The sequence below is a fragment of the Varanus komodoensis genome, unplaced genomic scaffold (genome assembly GCF_004798865.1).
Source record: "Varanus komodoensis strain SLA01 unplaced genomic scaffold, ASM479886v1 scaffold23, whole genome shotgun sequence".
In the NCBI taxonomy this organism is placed as follows: Eukaryota; Metazoa; Chordata; class Lepidosauria; order Squamata; family Varanidae; genus Varanus; species Varanus komodoensis.
In genome coordinates, this window is record NW_025335627.1 from 1,563,052 (window position 1) to 1,581,197 (window position 18,146).

The 18,146-nt window shown below is 44.4% G+C and overlaps 1 protein-coding gene across 3 annotated transcripts in view; it reads right to left on the bottom strand.

Annotated features, from left to right (window-relative positions):
* The window catches only part of TRAF3IP1 (TRAF3 interacting protein 1), a 47,352-nt gene continuing 29,206 nt past the window's right edge, over nt 1–18,146 (bottom strand). For all 3 annotated transcript variants that reach the window (XM_044432114.1, XM_044432113.1, XM_044432115.1), the window contains 3 exons: nt 17,691–17,764; nt 6,641–6,864; nt 1–265 (listed from right to left, as the gene is read on the bottom strand). In XM_044432114.1, coding sequence (XP_044288049.1) covers nt 106–265; nt 6,641–6,864; nt 17,691–17,764 — 458 coding nt within the window. In that variant the 3' untranslated portion in view covers nt 1–105. The remainder of the gene's footprint in view (nt 266–6,640; nt 6,865–17,690; nt 17,765–18,146) is intronic.

The following is an 18,146-nucleotide window of genomic DNA, read 5'->3' on the forward strand; positions in this document are numbered from 1 at the left end:
TGCCACTTGTATGAAACAGTTTTATTTGTACTCTATGTAAGTTAGTTTCTTTCTTCTGCTTTGTAGAAAATAAAAATACATCCAGCCTTTTAAACTTTGCACCATTCACCTTCTTGAGCTGATATTATGGACCATCTTCTGAATTTTTTCATCATCTTTTAAAATGTTAGACCTTTTAGCAGAAATCTTATCTTGCTCATCTTTGATCAACTGGTCCAATTCTGCAAGTTCTGCTTTCAGGGGTTCTACAACACTATCTGTGATACTGAAAGAGACACAAGCAGATATCACACAGAAGGACTATCAATCTGTCCTGGGTATGTAATAGCATTGGCACGACAGGAGAAGCAAAGGGAAAGCTCCTTAGAAATACACTCTAAAAAAATTATCCTAAGAGTTTGTCTGTGGGTTGAATCCAACTATTTGCCTGCCAGTGACGTTGGATCGGGCTCAATCGTGGGAAGTGCAGGAGAAGGTAGGGAGAGAGAATCACCGTAAAAGATTAAGCTGAGAGAACCAAGAGTGGTTCAACAGACTGCTGGAATGAGGTCTGGCAGTCTTGTATTCAAACCTGCTTTAGCCATATACGTGTTGATTTTAAGCAAGCATGCTGCTCTGTGTCTGACTTTTCCATCTGTGAATCAGAAATAATAAGGATCCATCCTACAAACCTAATGTGACCCCCCGTCTCCCAGTGATCCTGATGCAGGTATCTCTGCAGGTATCAGCTTTGCTCAAAAAGGAGTTTTGGCAGTGCAAGGGGGGACAGCACTCTTGAAAACTGCAATTAAAGTCTGGAGGCAGGGGCACATGCTGCAGGTTCTGTATCTCTGTCCTAGGCAGATGATAACCATTAATTTCATGGAGTTCCATTTCTGGGACAATGCAGCTCACATCATAAATATGCATTGACAAATCACTGTAAGGCACTGAGAGGCAAGTTGCTTACCTGTAACTGTTCTTCGAGTGGTCATCTGCATTCACACATATGGGTGCTGCACCTACGCAGTGCATGTTTTCGGGAAGATTCTCTCAGCTGTAACAGGTTTTGGCCAGAACTCCGCTCCCCCACCGCCTTGTATAAATGGGTGGAGTCCCCGCCATCTCGCCAGTCAGCTGAAGACCGCCCGTTCGCCCCCAGCTGGTACCAGCAAGGAAGTGTAAGTTTAGGAAAAATTAAATTTGGGATATATGAACCCAGTCGCCAACAGTGATGTGGGTCCGGCGGGTGGGCTGTGCGAATGCACAGATGACCGCTCAAAGATTGACAGTTACAGGTAAGCAACCTGCCTTTCTTCAACGTGGTCTCTGTGCATCACACATATGGGTGACTAGCAAGCTTACCCACCTGGAGGTGGGACGGTGTTGCTATTGAAGTACAGCAGAGAGGAAGGCACAGCCAAAGGAGCAGTCCAGTCTAGCCTTCACGTCGAGGCGGCAGCGTTTGGTAAAAGTGCATGGAGTCGATCATGTAGCAGCACTGCGTAAGTCCTCCACAGGTATGCCTGCACGTAGGGCAGATGAGGTAGCAACGGCTCTGCTGGAATGTCCCTTTGGAGCAACAGGCAAGTCCAGTTTGGCAAGTTGGTAGGAGAGTTGTATAGTTCCTACGATCCACTTCGAAAGGCACTGAGGTCCTATTGGTGTTCCTTTGTCGTGTTCAGAGTATTTAATGAACAGTCATTTGTTTTTTCAAAATGATTCAGTTTGGGACCAACAGAATGCAAGGGATCTGCACACACTGAGGCTATGTAGTGAATGCTCGATCAGTGTCGACAGCGCTGGAATATATGTCAGTAGGACTGTATCCTGGTTAAGATGGAATGCCGTCACTACCTTCTGGAGGAATGTTGGATCCGTGCGAAGGACCATCTTCTCTTTATGAAAAATGAGGTACGGGGGTTGACGTGAAGGACACATAGCTCACTAGTCCTTCTGATGGAGGATATAGCCACTAGAAACACCATTTTTCAAGACAGCAGCCGTAAATTGATGGAGACCAGAGGCTCAAATGGTGGTTTCATTAATGCCTGCAGAAAAACTGACAGGCTCCAGGTTGAAGGGTATAGGTTTTGTAGTCATCGTAGGAACTCGTGTGTTAACTGGTGTTGAGAACACAGATGGACCCTTTATATGTCCTCTATGGTATGAAATGGCTGCAACATACTCCTTGATGGAAGGTTTTAAGACTCCTTGGTGTAATGAGAGAAGAAATTGTAAAATGTTCTCAATAGTTGCAGGCTCAGGTAAAAAGTTGTTACTGGCAGCAAAGTGTGTAAAAAGTTTCCAAATTGAACCATATGTTCATTGAGTATTTGGTCTTAAATGTGGACTGCAGAATGAATTGTATGTGTGGGTTTAAATTTGTCAGTACCAAGGTTGTCGTCGATACTGAAGTTGCCGTTGGTACCGAGGAAGCTGTCGGTACTGACGTTACTGTATGAGTCACGCTGTAAGTTTGCATGTCTGATGCTGAACGCTGCCTTGGTGTTGGGTGATCAGGTGTGGTAGATAAACTTAAGTCTGGTAAGATAAATGTAGCAATGAGAATGGTGCCACACCAATCATTATAAATTTATCTTTTTGAGACCATAACATAACTTTCCATTCATTTATTGGTTTTTAACTGGGGGAACCATACAAAAATAGCACTTGCTACTATGACTGGTGGGTTCCCTCCACACCATTGGGACTGCGAAAGGCGTGGACTTTTTCTTCTTGTTTAGCCAATGACGCAAATAAGTTGCGCTTGTGCTGCAACAATAATGAGGGGCCCAACTCCTGTCCTGATCCCCTATTTTGCATCCAAAATATATGCCTTTTTACCACTGCCATCATACTGCACTTTTGAGATGCAAATGTAGCCTCGCCACAAACGTAGCCGAAGTTATCTGTGTGGTTTATACAGTTTCGAGGCATCTTGGCTTCTGAGGGAAAATATCAGGCAACTGTTCCTTGGAAATGACACTTTCACAGGCCACCAGATGTAACTGTATGATGCGTACGTAGACCAAGACAAATGTACCTTGCGATAAAAGAACAATAAATTACAGTTAGGTAATAATCTGTAGTCTCAAAGTGAAGATAAATTTATACACTTCCATGTGGTACCATTTTCATTGTCCTGCCGTACTTTGCCGAGAAGTTACGAGGCATCATGATCATCAGACACCTCCCTCCCTTGTAGGCAAATATACTCGCCTGTGTATAAATCTTCACTGTGAAATATCTTGAAAATTTTACCCAACAAGCACCTTTATCACCTGTTTTCTAATTCAGCTAATCAAAATATGTAAGAATTACCACATTTTATCTCAGAGGTTGATAATTTCCCAAAATTTGTAGACCAGCATTACCGGCCTGGAGCCACGCATGCCATCTGGAGAGCCACTGCACTGACAAGCACCCTGGAGTCGCAGTCAACATGATGTCTCGCTGTTGCTAACTGTTGTTTGGAGAGCTGCATCACCTCGCCAATGAAGAGTCCATTTTCTGCCACAGAAAATACCAGTAGCAGGCCAGAGTGGCCTCATAATTGGAGATCCTGAGTCCAAGGCTGATGGCAGGGGAGATTCAGCAAGACTTCATATCAATTTTCTGTCCTTCATGATTGGTCAGTGCAGTGTGTTTTCTGGTTTGCCAAGCCTGAGTGGACTTGATGACCACCGAGCTGGGATGCGGGTGCCGCAGCAGAAATGGAATGTCCAGTTCCCTGACCTTATACATCGACTCAGGGAAGTAGAATAGGAGGTAGGATGTGGATGGTTGGGTAGTTTCCAAGGCTTCATCATAGCCTGATGTAGGGTGGATATCAAAGGTAGAGCCACTGGAACTGTGTCCTCCATCCTGATGACATCATAGATGTTATCTTGCTCTGGATCCGTATGTTGTTGGATGTTGATCCATAGGGAGGTCGAGATAAGGAACAGCAGTTCAGAGAAGTGTCCCATACTTTCATCAGGCAATCTCGGGCCTTGAGCCAATACCATACGGTCAGGGGATGTCAATGCCTGTTCTGTATCCTCAGAATCTCACTCCAAGAGTTAGGCAGTGCTTGAAGAAGAGGATTGAGCCAAAATCTCGAGGATGGGTAGCGGTGGTCGCTGAGGCAGTCAGTTCTTCCTTAGACATAGACAGCAAGTATGTGGAGGATTGTCTGTAACACACTGGTGGTGGTGGGTATGGATACCTGCAGGGCTGGAAGTATTCTCACAGATATCCAGGTCTGTATCCTCCAGATCCATATCCTCCGTATGGAGGTGGCATTCAGTCTTGGCTCCTTTCATAACGAGACGGGCTGGTTTCAAAAGGAGGGGGTAGCCAACGGATCAATCCTGGTGAGGTGTCTGGGGATAGCTGACCATAGCGAGTTGGAGTGGGAGGGTGAGTCAGTTCCTGATGTTCGTGGACAGATTGCACCGAACAATCAGAAGGTGATGGAGAGTGGATGGCGGACTCCCGCATCTCTCCCTCTGATATCGAGGTCTGCACTGTTGGTTCTGGAACTTGCAACTCAACTGGACTGAATCATGGCCTCAGCGATGGCCATGGAGAAGGGCTCGGTATGTGACAAGGAGATGGTCGGGGAGTTGTCCGGATCAATGGCGGATGAACTGGAGGCTCACTCGTTACCGAGGCACTCAGTTCCATTACATGTGGAAATGGTACGTCTTTCCATGCCAAATGTGTTTCTTCTTCTTCCTCTCCAGTTTATCTTTCTTGGGACACTTTCCCTTAGTGGTTCCTTCGGTCTCAAGGTGCTTCCTTTTCTCCTTACATTTCTTAGGAGACTGAGACTGTCCTGAGTGATCTTTCTCAGTTCTAGCGCTCTCCCCTTCATCTGTATGGCGGGGAGAGTCTCCTTCAGAGGTAGAAAGACCAGCAGGTGGAGCTGCGTTAGCCTCTCTCATCGCCAATAAAGCCCTGTCCCAGAGGACTTTGAAGCAATTCTCTGTTTTTGTGAGACTGTCTGGTGAAGGCCTGGCAATGAACACATTTGTCCACATGATGACCTTCACCGACACAAATCAAGCAGATTTGTGCCAACAGCATGTCTGTGGACAGCATCTTCACTCCGCACTGGCCACACCTTCTAAAAGCAGAACACTGCTCTAACAAGGAGAAAGAGAAAAATGGAAAATAAGGGTAAGAGAGATGATAGAAGGGTTTATTTGAGGGGGGGGAGGGGAGTTTATGGGGGGGAAGGGGAAGGGAGTGCAAGGATAAGGTTTTGTGATGAAGGTTAGGGACTGAGGTGATAAAGTATTTTGGGTAAAGTTGTAAAGATAAGTTTAAAGGTAAGTGAAGTACAAGAGGGAATTGAAGCAAAGAAAGAACCTGAGGCACAGCGAACAGCAGTCGAAAGCAGACTGGTGAGAGGGTGGGGACTCCACCCAATTTATACGAGGGGGTAGGGGAGTGGAGTTCTCGCCAAAAACCGTTATAGCTGAATCTTCCCAAAAACAGGAATCTTCCCATGTGTGTGATGCACAGAGACCACAATGAATTGGTGCAGCCAATATGGAAAGAGCTTTTAATCTGGCCTAAGAAAAGGATTTGGGTGGTGGAAGACTTTGGATCTTGTACTCAGCCAGAAAACTCATTTGGGTCACCTTGGATAAGTCATACACTCTCAGTCTAATCACAAGATTGTTGTATGGATGAAATCACATGATCTTATATTTACATACTGAGCTCCTTTGGAGGAAGGACAGTATTTAAGTGAGATACACAAAGCAAACGTTTCGACGTTCTATAGCATTTTCACATAATCTGAAAAGATCAGAGGCTGTTCTCAATCCTGGGCCATCAGTCTTACGATTCTATTGACCAGCATGTGCCTTGGGAAAACAGCTGCAATTCAGAATGCAGCTACTATACTTGGACAGTTATCTGGATTAGCTAGATTAACTAGAGGCGACACAGTGGAAGCTGGATGACAGGCCTATCCTCCCACATCGAATTCTAGTCTACTGGCCCATTTCGCCCATGTCAGTTAAAATAACATACTTATTTAGAAAATTTCAATCTCACATTTCACTGTAAAACCATCATGTGCTCTTCCTCTGATAGTGAATGGAAGGGTCTTGGAAGACTCCTACACTGCTAGATCAGGCAAAAAGGAAGCAAGGAATGAGTCCAGTGGAAAGTAATTTCTCCCAGTCCTCAAAGGCAGACAGCCCAGGAGAAGGCTAGGAAGCTCCCTGGCCCCAGGTAAGCTATTGGGGGGGGGGGGGCTTGCATGATGACACTCCTTAACCTTTGCCATCCCAGTGTCTGACAATACTCTATGATGCTAGCTGATTGTTTAGCTGAGTGCCAGCCCTCACACAACTTATGGTAAGAAAGGCTAGTTGAAAGTTAGTGGTTACTCACTTTCAGTCTGATACAATGGCATATACCTGGCAGCTGGAGGGAAATGTGCATGCATTTCCCTTGCACCACTGAAGATTTGGGTGTGTTCTGACTCCATCAATATTTTTCTGCAATAATAGACAACTTTAAATATTGGCAGAGACTTCTCCTACCCTGGCCTCTCCCTCAGCTTTCCACTCTGATTCATCATGCAAAGATTAACTTGAGAAATTGATAAGATTTAGCATGTTAACCAAGTCTTCACCGGCTGTCTTAAGAGCCTCACCTCTGTTCCTTCTGGAGGGCCTCTTCAAGTTGTTTATTTTCATTCTGCCACATCTGGAGCTCATTCTTCATGGCATCCATATCTTCCTGAATATAGTCCATGATTTTTCCAAGTAGGAGAGCACTCCGGCAAAGGGCTTGAATGGATCCACAAAACTTCTCTATTTCTTTTGCTACTAAATCCTTCTCCTTTCTCTTTGCTGCTTCTGACAAAAATGGTCTTTCCTAGTTTTTTTAATAAACAAAACAACAGACAGAAATGACAGAAAAGGGTAATTGTTAAAGGAGTGAACTGAAGTGTGCTTATTCGTCTATAGTTTTTAAACCCATGAAAGCAGCAGCAACACACTCTTCCATCATGCTTAGATACTGCTGCAGCTGAATAACTCCTTCTCTCTGGCTACCAGCTGCTATCACTGAGGCCACCAGGGGAGAAGAAGGAGAAGGCAGGTATCTGTCTATCACACTTTTCATCAGCTGTGGCCATGAAGCCACCTCCCTTCTTGTGATGCTTCCCGTCATGATCCTCCATACTCTTCCTTATAAGAACAGCCTTGTTAGTCAGATTAAGGCTCCATCTAGCCCAGTCCGGCACTTTGTTCACACCTTGTCCTGCCTCTGAGAATCCCACAGGGAGGGCATGACAACAAAAGCACTCTCCTGCTTATGCACTGCCCCCACAACCCCAGCAGCTCCACAGCTTCCAAATGCCTTTGCTGAGGCAGTCAGTTGAGAAGAAAGAGGCAGACCTTCTGCTCAGCATGCTGATGTGAAGGACTCTGTAGAGCAGAAAGTCAACATATTCTATGCCAAGGGTGGATAGACTCCAGACTTGCAGGACTTAATCTTCTTTTCTACATCCACCAACCAAGGTCTGGTACAGAAGGCACACGTTTAGAATTAAAGAATTCTAAGCCCAAGAACTCACAGTTCTTCTATGTTTAAACCCACTCTGGGTTACCACAAACTTTCCTCATTTCATTTTGTTGCTGCTGCTATTGTTAAACATTTGGGAGTCTAAAATCCCTGCTTATCTACTGCAAGTCATGTAGAGATCTGTCATTAGATTCAGATTTACCTTCTGCCTATTCCTGACCTAAACCACCTCTGAAAGGAAGTGCTGTACAAATTGTAAGATCTTTCCATAATTAGACCAAAATTTCACTGAGGTATCAAATCACCCAGAGGAGGAGGAGGCACCAGATTGGGGGAAGATGTTTAGAAAAAGCAAGGGAATAAATTTAGGGTAGAAATAAAAGGCAAGGAAGAGGAAGTTTGACAGATATATGCAAAGTTATATATTGCATGGGGAAAGTGCATAAAGAGATATTTTTCTGTATGATACCAGAACATGGGATGATCCCAGGAAGATGAAAGGTGCGAGGTTTCAGATAAAAGGATGGACTACTTCACACAGGACAGAGTTAAGCCGTGTCACTACCACAATACATAGTGATGGCCACCAATTTGGATGGCCTTAAAAAGGGAAGAATTTAAAAATTCATGGAGGATAAGGCTATCAAAGTCATTATGGCTACACACTACCTCAGACATCATGTATACCAGTTGCTGGAAAACGTACGTGGGGGAGTGCTAGTACTCTCATGTCCTACCTGTGGGATTCTTAAGAGGCGGAACATGGTGTGAACAAAATGCTAGGCTGGGCTAGATGGACCCTTAATCTGATCAACATGGCTGCTCTTTTGAGCAAGAGGAAGAGCACAGAGGGCCTGGACAGGAAGCATCACAAATGGACTGTACTGAAAACCAGCTGGAAGCATAACGTTCCTGCTATGTATATAAAGCTAATTCCATTTTTAAGATGTCTGGGAGAGCTTTGCTATGGCAGCAACAAATGCTTTTAAAATGTACAGGCAGGAATGCTGGTCTGATATATAATCCAAATGGGAGCATGATAGAGGTCAGCTGAAACGTCCCTACCATCCAAGAACTCTTCTCCAAGCCAGGTTCCAATATCAAGAATGGGTGAAGCTGGCAGGAAATGTCTGGGATGACAAAGTATAAGGAAGCAAAGTGGGGGAAGGAATCAGTTCCCTTCTCCCACTTTTCAGATTCTCTCCTACTGTGCATACTTCATACACAAACATATGGCAAAGAACCAAAATATTGCTAATCACATCATAATTTAGATAAATTGCTAATAGTTTTGAAAAGAATTGCTAATATTTGTGAAAAGAATTATACTATTTGATGAAGTTCTAAATGCTGAAAAAGCTTCTGACATCAATCCCTGGAAAAGTTCTGGAGCAAATTATTAAAAAATCAGTCTGCAAGCATCTTGAAGAAAATGCAGTGATTAATAGAAGCCAACATGGATTTATCAAAAATAAATCCTGTCAGACTAATTTAATTTCAATTTTTGATTGGGTAACGTCCCAAATAGACAGAGGGAATACTGTGGACATAATCTACCTAGACTTTAGCAAAGCTTTCGGCATAGTGCCCTGCCACATTCTGATAAGCAAAATAGCAAAAACTGGACTAGATAAAAACACTATTAGGTGGATTCCAAATTGGCTGCTAATTTGGATATAAAGAGTGCTCATCAATGGCACCTTCACAGACTAGATGAAGGTAACTAGTGGGGTGCCACAGGGTTCAGTCCTGGGCCCTGTGCTATTAACATCTTTATTAATGATTTAGATGAGGAAGTACAAGGATAATCAAATTTGCAGAAGATAATCAGATTTGCAGATGATACAAAACTGGGTGGAATAGCAAACACCCTAGAACAGGGGTCGTCAAACTTTTCCACCAGGGGCCAGCTGAAAGCTGCCGGTGCTGAGTGTGGGCTGGAAAGGTGGTGCTGGTGGTGCGCATGGGCTGGCACAGGGGCATGGGCGGCGCGTGTAGGCATGTGTACTGAGGCGAAGTGCGCAGTGAGGCGAGGCGAGGCGCAGGTGGGCACGTGCCACAAGGCAGGTGCACGAGGCAGCGGCTTGCTTGCTTGGAGATCGTTTTCTCCGAGCGAGCAAACCGCTGCCTCCCTGGGCGTGGGGTGAGGTGGGCGGTGGTGCGTACGTGGGTGTGGCACATCCAAATGGGCATGGTGGGCCGGATAAATGGGCATGACGGGCCGGATCCAGCCCCCAGGCCATAGTTTGAGGACTCATGCCCTAGAAGGAAGAATGAAGATTCAGAGCAATCTTGATAAACTTGAACACAAGACTGAAAGCAACAGAATGAGATTCGGTAGGGACACATGCCAAGTCCTCCACCTAGGAAAAAGAAACCAAAGGCATTGATGCAAGCTGGGGAATACATGGCTCAACGGAACTGAAAAAGAAAAGGATCTCGGAGTAATTGTGGACAACAGGCTAAATCTGAGCCAACAATGTCATGTAGCTGCAAAAAGGGCAAATGCTATTTTGGGATGCATTAACAGAAGTAATACTTCCAAATCACGAGAAGTAGTAGTTCCTCTATACTCCTCACTAGTCAGACCTCATCTGGAATACTGTGTCCAGTTCTGAGTACCAGTATTTAAGAAAGATGCAGAAAAATGCAAGTTGCATACCTGTAACTGTACTTCTTCGAGTGGTCACCTGTGCATTCACGCATATGGGTGCTGCACCTGCACAGTGCCTCTGTTCAGGAAGATTTCTCTAGCTCAGCCTAGGACTTTCCATGGAGTCTGCCCCCCACTCCCATAAAAGGGCTCCTGCCGTTTTTTCAGTTCTACTTGGGACCGACATTTGCAATGAATGTATTTGGTCTGCTAGCTTCCTAATTGTTCAAGTCAAAAGGCAGCAGTCTGCTATACAGGTACAATCAGACAACACCGACATGGGTGGGCTGTGTGAATACACAGATGACCACTTGAGAAACTACAGTTACAGGCAAGCAATCTGCATTTCTTAGTCATTCTCTCTGTGCATCACACATATGGGTGACTAGCAAGCATCCCTCAATGGTGGTGGGAAGCGTCATTTAGAAATATAGTCACCATTCATGACATCCTGCTGCATTAGTATCAATCTGTCAGCCAATACACACCATTATCTGTCATGCACACCATTAACATCAGTATAAACACAGATACACATACACACACCCCTCTATAAATATAAATTGTCCTCTTTAGTTGAATTCATAAACCTTTACGTATGACAGCAGAAGAGTTTATGGATGTCCCAGTTATTGCAGTATGGAGGACAGTACTGCCTTCCCACAGGAGCAGTCTTTCCTCACCCTAATGTCCAGCTTGTAATGTCTGAAAAAATGTCAACAGTGTTGCCTGTGTTGCTGCTTTGCACAGTTACTCAATCGGAAGTCCTACACGGAGGGCAGAAGAAGTAGATATAGCCTTTCCGGAATGCACTCGTGGATTGTGTGGCAGGTCTAAAGAGGAAAGTTCATATGCCAAAGTGATGTTTCCGATGATCCAATGGGCCAGCTGTCATTAGTCCTTCAGAGTAGGCACCCCAGCCTGTGAGCGACATGTATGTGGTAATGGTGACTGTTGGTTCCACTGGTTGGAATGGCAAGCCCTGAGACAGATGAGTTTCTCAAGTCCACCACATGAAGCTGCCGCGTACTGTGATCGGAACAGTGAGTTGCTTTCTTGGAGGGTCATGTTCCAGATGGAAGGACTTTAGGAGCCATAACTGCAAAGGTCACATACACAGTCTGGTGAAATGTACCACAGACACGGTTGATGCCAAATGCCTGAGTAATTGTTGGATCCATCATACTGATACTTTTGGGCTGGATCTGATCATTGACACTGAGAGTACCAGTTTGTCCATGCAGTCGTCTTTGGGCAGATATGCCCAAGCTGAATGAGAGTCCAGCACCACTCCAATGGAGAGAATGGTTTGCACAGGAATGAGAATGGCTATCTTTGCATTAATATATAGCCCCAAGTTCTCCAAAGTAAAACAAATATCATTAATGGACTGAATGAGAGATTCTTTGGTGTCCACCATGATGAGCCAGTTCATCTAAGTAAGGGTAAATGTGAATGCCTGAGTCTTAAATGGGCACACACCGGTGCCATACATTTAGTGAACATTCTTGGAGCAGTGGAGTGTCCAAATGGCAACATCATGAATTCGTAAGGCTCCACCCCAATTTTAAACCGTAGGAAGTGTCAGTAATTTGGATGTATGGCAATATTAAAGTAAGCATCCTTCAAATCAATGGAGGTGAACCAGTCTCCTTCCTTTAATAGTGGAATTATCAATTGAAGAGAAACCATACAAAATGTCTTACAGACGATATACCAGTTTATTCTTCTTAGGTCTTAGTATTGGCCACCAACCACCATCCTTCTTCAGTACCATAAAGTATTGAGAGTAGAACCCATGTTTAAGATCAGACCAGTGCACTGGGTGAATGGCTCCTTTTTCTAGTAAAGAAAATATGAGGTGGTGATGGAGGAGTTGTGAGGATGGTGAAGTCTTGATCTCGTAACCATCTCTTACGATGAAAAGCACCCACCGGTCAGATGTGAAAGATTCCCAGGTGAGTGCATGGTGGCTCAAAGGGTCTCCAAATTGGTAGGTGGTCAATTCTAGAGGACTGGTTCATGCAACCCATCATCACTGTCTCTTATTCCCTGCTGGGCACCTCTTGGTTAGCTGGGGTCTAGAAGTGTCTTCCCTTCCTCATGGGCAGCCCTGAGAACAGCTGAAATATTGGCAGCTTTGGCTACTAGGTTGTTGCCTACCCAACAATGCGTAATACGGAGCTTGACTGTTCCATGGCCACTTATGGTGTCAAGACAGATGGAATCCAATCCCATCTGCCAAGCAGTCACCTTTGCCTTCTGGATGATGTCCAGACGTTTGCCAGTTCGAGCATGAAAGAGGCCCTCTCCATCGAATGGCATCAACTCTATATGGGACCATGCCAGGTGAGATTCGTCATCCAAAGTCATGCATATCGATGTAAGGCTACTGTGCCAACTAGGACCCTCAAGTTGCAATCGACATGGTGGCATGCTGTGGTGATGTGCTGTTTGGACAGCTGCATGCCCTCAGCAAGGAAGACTCTGGCGAGTTCCCTATGCTGGTCTGGGAGAAAAGCTGCTAGAGCCTCCATCTGCTGCCATAAGAAGGCCTGGTACCTCCCCATCATCACCTCATAATTCAATATGCAGAGGCCCAGGCCCATCGCTGAGTAGATGTAGCACACCATCACATCAAGGCGTCAACCTTCCCGGTCTGTTGATGTGGTATGGTCATGCTGTTGCCTTCCCTGAGTTAACTCCATGATCATGAAGTTTGGGTGAGGATGATGGAGCAAAAAAGGAATATCCTGCTCCTGGACTCTGTGCATCTCCTTGAGATGGCGTGATGTCAGGTGAGGGTTGTTAGGGATCTCCCAGGGCTCTTTCATAGCCTTCCATAGGGCCGGTATAAACAGTGTCCTCTAAATGGATGGGGTCACAGACTATAACCTCAGTCTGCTCAACTGATTCTTGGACCGGTATTTTGTGAGTCCTTGCCATATGGAGGACCTGGCCCAGGTTTTCTCCTAGAGATCCCTGACCCTGAACAGAAATCACTTTATCCGGGGATGTGGAGACTGGTTCAGTCACTTCAGAGGTGTCAGAGTCCACATAGTCCATGTTTGTAGAGTTGGTGGCAGGAAATAGAGAAGGAGATCTCTCATGCTGTTCCTGTTAAGACGTCTTGTCGACGGATGGGTCTTGGTGGTGACCAGTGATGGTGAGTGGTCACAGGTGGATCTGGCCAACCGTACCAACAAGGATCTGCCATTGGGTCCCAAGGATATTTGAGATAGCACTGTCCTGGACCAGAGAACCAATAGGGTCGTCCACAGTATGGATCCATGGCTGAAATTGATCTGTGCAAAGACATCGGAGATGGTTACATGGACAGTGTGCAAGCACAAAGTCAAGGGAATGGCATTTGACAGATCCTGCTGGCAAGGTGAAGATCTCGGGTGAGCAGGGGCCAGAGATTCTTTGATTTCACCATTTGAGAATGATGCCAGAGCTGGTTTATTTGTAGACTGTGTTCAGATGGGCGAACGACACTGAGCTCCTTGGGCTGAGGAACATTGGTCTAAAGAAGCCTGACTCAGTAGCAATCAGATCGCAGCCTTACGAGCTGGAGAGCTCAGTTCCAAGAGGACAATGGTAGTAGCCTCTTTGGAGACTTTCTTTGTTCTGGAATTGCGGAATGGTGACATTCCAAACAGTGTGGCCTTTGGTCTTCTTAGCCCCTTTCTTCAGTTCTGATGCCTTGGATTGGAGATGTTTGCCTTTCTCCTCCTTCTTTCTCAGTTCCTCCAATTCCCCATGATCGGCAGAGGGGTTAGTTTTAGTGGAGGTGTCAGTGGGAGGGTGTTTCCTTGAGGGCTCTTTCAAGCCCTTTCAAAGGATGGACCTCCTTCTCCAGCAACATCTCTCATCACACCCAAAGTCCACTCCCACATCTTCATCTGGGGCTTCCCGGCTCTATTTCTATGTGCCTGTTCAGTGAACGCCTGACAGTGTTGGCACTTGTCCACTCAATGTTCCTGGCCAAGGCAGAACAGGCAGAGAGAGTACCCATCAGAAGATGGCATTTTGACTCCACAACCAGAAGGCCAGCTTCTGAAGGCCCATTTGCTGAGTGGAACAAGGAAAAGAAATAAAGAGGAACAAGGAAAGAAATAAAGAAAATTCAAAACAGAAGGGGTTTTTAAAATTTATTTTATATGGGGAGTGATTGAGTTTAAGGGTTGTAAGGGAAGGGAGAGGGTAAGAAGGGATTTTGGGGAATAAAGGATTGGGCAGTAAACAAGATAATCAAAGCTGAGATTAAATCGAAATGTAAAGGAAAGTTGAAAAGTATGAACAAGGGTTGAAGAGAAAAGGCAAGAAATGCTAGAGATCCTGATACAGAGGCAAATAGCAGTCGAAAGCAACCTGAAAAAATGGTGGGAGCCCGCCTTTTATATGGGGGGTGGGTGGCTGGGGCTCCATGGCAAGTTCTAGGCTAAGCTAGAGAAATCTGCAGGTGCAGCACCCATATGTGTGATGCACAAAGACAACCATGAAGAAATTAGAAAGGGTCCAGAGGAGGGCAACAAAAATCATCCAAGCTTTGGAAACACTAGCCTATGAAGAGAGACTGAGAGAACTGGGCAGCCTTGCGAAGAGAAGACTGAGGGAGGACATGATATCCCTCTATAACTACCTCAAAGGCTGTCACAACGAGGAAGCTCAAGATCTCTTCTCACTGATGCCAGGATGCAGGACATGGAATAATCAGTTCAAGTTGTGACAACCAAGATTCAGGCTGGACATCAGGAAAAGCTTCCTCATGGTCAGAGCAATTTGATAGTGGGACCAGTTACCTAGAGAGGTGGTGGGCTCTCCCACACTAGGGAAATTCAAAAAGAAACTGGACAGCCATCTGAGTGGGATGGTACAAACTGGTGTCCTGCAATAGCAGGGGGCTGGACCCCATGGCCTTCATTTTGACTCCACAAGTCAACTCTAGCCTTTCAACTTTACTATTCTATGATTGTATGAAATGCTCAATTATACAGTGAAATCAGTATAATTGATTCTCACACAGCAATATGAAAATTGAAGCAGCATCAAAAATAATCTATTTTAAAAATTACATTATATTTATACCCTGCCATTTTTCTTCTAACAAGGAACCCATGGTTTCTTACGAAGTTTTCCTCCTCTCCATTTTTTCCCTCAACGATCCTGTGAGGTAGGTTAGCTTGAGAGTTTGTGACTTAGGGCAATCAGCAGCAATACCCAAAACTTTCTAAACTTTCTAAATGTTTATGTACATCCCATGCAGGGGATTGCCTCCATGCTGTTCATGCCCTGCAAACCAATCTTTGCTGTCTAGCTTCAACTGTTCAAACAGGGAGGTAAGGAGGCTGGTGTGCTACCATAATATGTTGTAACCCAGCAAATTCCCTTTCCTTCCTGCCCTACCCTGGAACACTCTCATCACCTGTACTGAGGTTTTGTTCTTATGACTCTGGAGTAACAGATGCTGCAGTTCTTTCCATGCCATCTGTAAGGGTGAAGAGGGTAATCCAAGTGTGGACCCCCAGCTTCAAGGTCAAAGCTTGTTTCCAACTTCAGATGGGGGAATCTGAACAATCCTATTGTACTCTAGACACCATCTAGGGGCCACAGGAGTGCTCTGCCAAGCTGTAGTGATACATACAGCTTATCAGCCATAAGCTAATTGAGATTTATGCCTGAGTAAGCATGCATGGGATTACCCTGTAGGGTAGTGTTCATAAAATATTTTATATGATTTTAGTCAATGCCTCACTAATATAACCTTGTAATGAAATGAAACTAATTACACACATGGAAAGCTTCCTAAACCAGTTATTTTCATAATTTCAGTTTTTTTAAAACGTCAAAAGCTGTTCAAGGCCTTCTTTTAGCATATGAAGAGGAAATATCAGATTTTATTTTATTTGTGATTTATATTAATTATTTGATTTGTAGCCTGACTTTCTACTAGGCAAAATGGCACTCAAGGCAGCATTCAGTCATAAATAGAACTTGATTAAACAATGATTTTCTTTAAAAGTGGCAAAATGATCTTTCTGGAATCCTACTTCCTATTAGTAAAAGCAGTTCATGCAAAGTATGCATATATCTCCCTTGCTGGGATCCAATTTTTTTAGAGGTTTCTTCTTTCATCATACTTTCTATGTACATCAATCATTTGTACATTCAGCTGTGCTTGAAGGCAACAGGGACAATTGCCAAAGATATTTCAGCAGTCACTGGTTTACAAATGAAATCATATTTTAAGTATAGAAAAAAGTTTCCATAGCAAGATTCTGCCCCCCGCCCCCATGTTTAGTTTAATAATATACACATTGTGGATAGAGTCTGATGTCATTGTAAAATACTGTGATTTCTCACAATTTTTCATAGTACTTCACAAAATACTGTGAGAGCGCTCTGGGCTATTAGGGGGGTATATAAATGCAAATAATAAATAATAATAAATAAATAAAATTTATAAAGATACATAATTCTAAATATGCGTTCTTTGCTTTATAGATCAATGCAGGTGAACTGGAACTGTAAATGGTTTTGAAAAGTACATTTTTACAAATAAAAATCTACCTTTCTCAAAATAGAACAGTCTGGTGACTCACTGCTAAAACATAAAAAATACTAGATTATATATTGTATCTAAACTTTAATGATATCTTTTGACATTCAACTACTAAAATAATTTTACAAAACAGGAGAAGGAATAGTAAGTTGCAGAATTCCAGAGAATAACTAGAAGAGATAAGAAGGCCTTCTTAAATGAACAATGCAAAAAAATAGAGGACAAGAATAGAATGGGAAAGACTAGAGATCTCTTCAAGAAAATTGGAGATATGAAGGGAACATTTCATACAAAGATGATGGGCATGATAAAGGGGAAAAATGGCAGGGACCTAACAGAGGTAGAAGAGATAAAGAAGAGGCAGCAAGAGTACACAGAAGAACTATACAAGAAAGATCTTAACATGCCAAATTGTAACAGCTCCATTCAATTGCGAGGGCAGCAGCTCTTCCCCCCATTGCATGCATCCGTTGGTTCTGAATACAGAGCAGGGATACAGAAGAGAGGAGGGCGGAAGAGAGAGAGAGACAAAGACACTAAAAAAGGATAGAAGGTAAGAAAAATACAACTTTTTAAATCTATTTTTTTTAACTTTGTGAGCCACGTCCCCGGGATGCGGGTCAAGCCGCGGCTGCCTCCCGAGTCATGGGGTGGACAGGCTGAGGTGGAGTAGGGCCACGGTTCCCACACCTCTGCCGTGGCCTTCTATGGGCAAACTGCTGCCATCGAGTGGCTGCCATGCTTCTCTCCCCCGCAGGAGGGAGAGGCGGGAGGCAACCTGTTCAGCCAGCTGCGGCCCTGTCCCTCACCTCCCCTCGCCTTGGAAAGCAACCCTTACCTCCCTCCTCTCAGCCCTCTCCTGCTCCTGCTCCCCCTCTCGGAGCCGGGTGAGGTGACAAGAGAGCAGGAACTAAAAATCTGACATAAACAATTCTTTAAAGTAAGCTAGCATATTACCTTCTCGGAAGATTTTGACATCTGAGACAATTCATAATCTTTTTTTGTTTCCAATATTCTTTTGACGAGCCCACCTGTTGAAGATAAAAAATAATGTATTTATTAACTGCAGAAGAATTCTGTATGTGTATCATCCTATTTATATAGGATGTGTGGTGTAGTGGTTAAGAGCGTGGGACTGGGACTCAGACGATCTGGGTTCTAGTCCCCGCTCAGCCATGGAGCCGACTGGGTGACTTTGGGCCAGTCACAGACTCTCAGCCCAACCTACCTCACAGGGTTGTTGTTGTGGGGATAAGATGGAGGAGCAGATATAAGCTGCCTTGAGCCCTTTGTAGGAAAAAGGCAGGATATAAATTGAAAAATAAATAAATAAATTGCATGGGGGATGTTGGGACCTCTTAAGACGTTTTTCTTGCTAAACATGCATGCATTTACAACCTGAAAAGACACTAA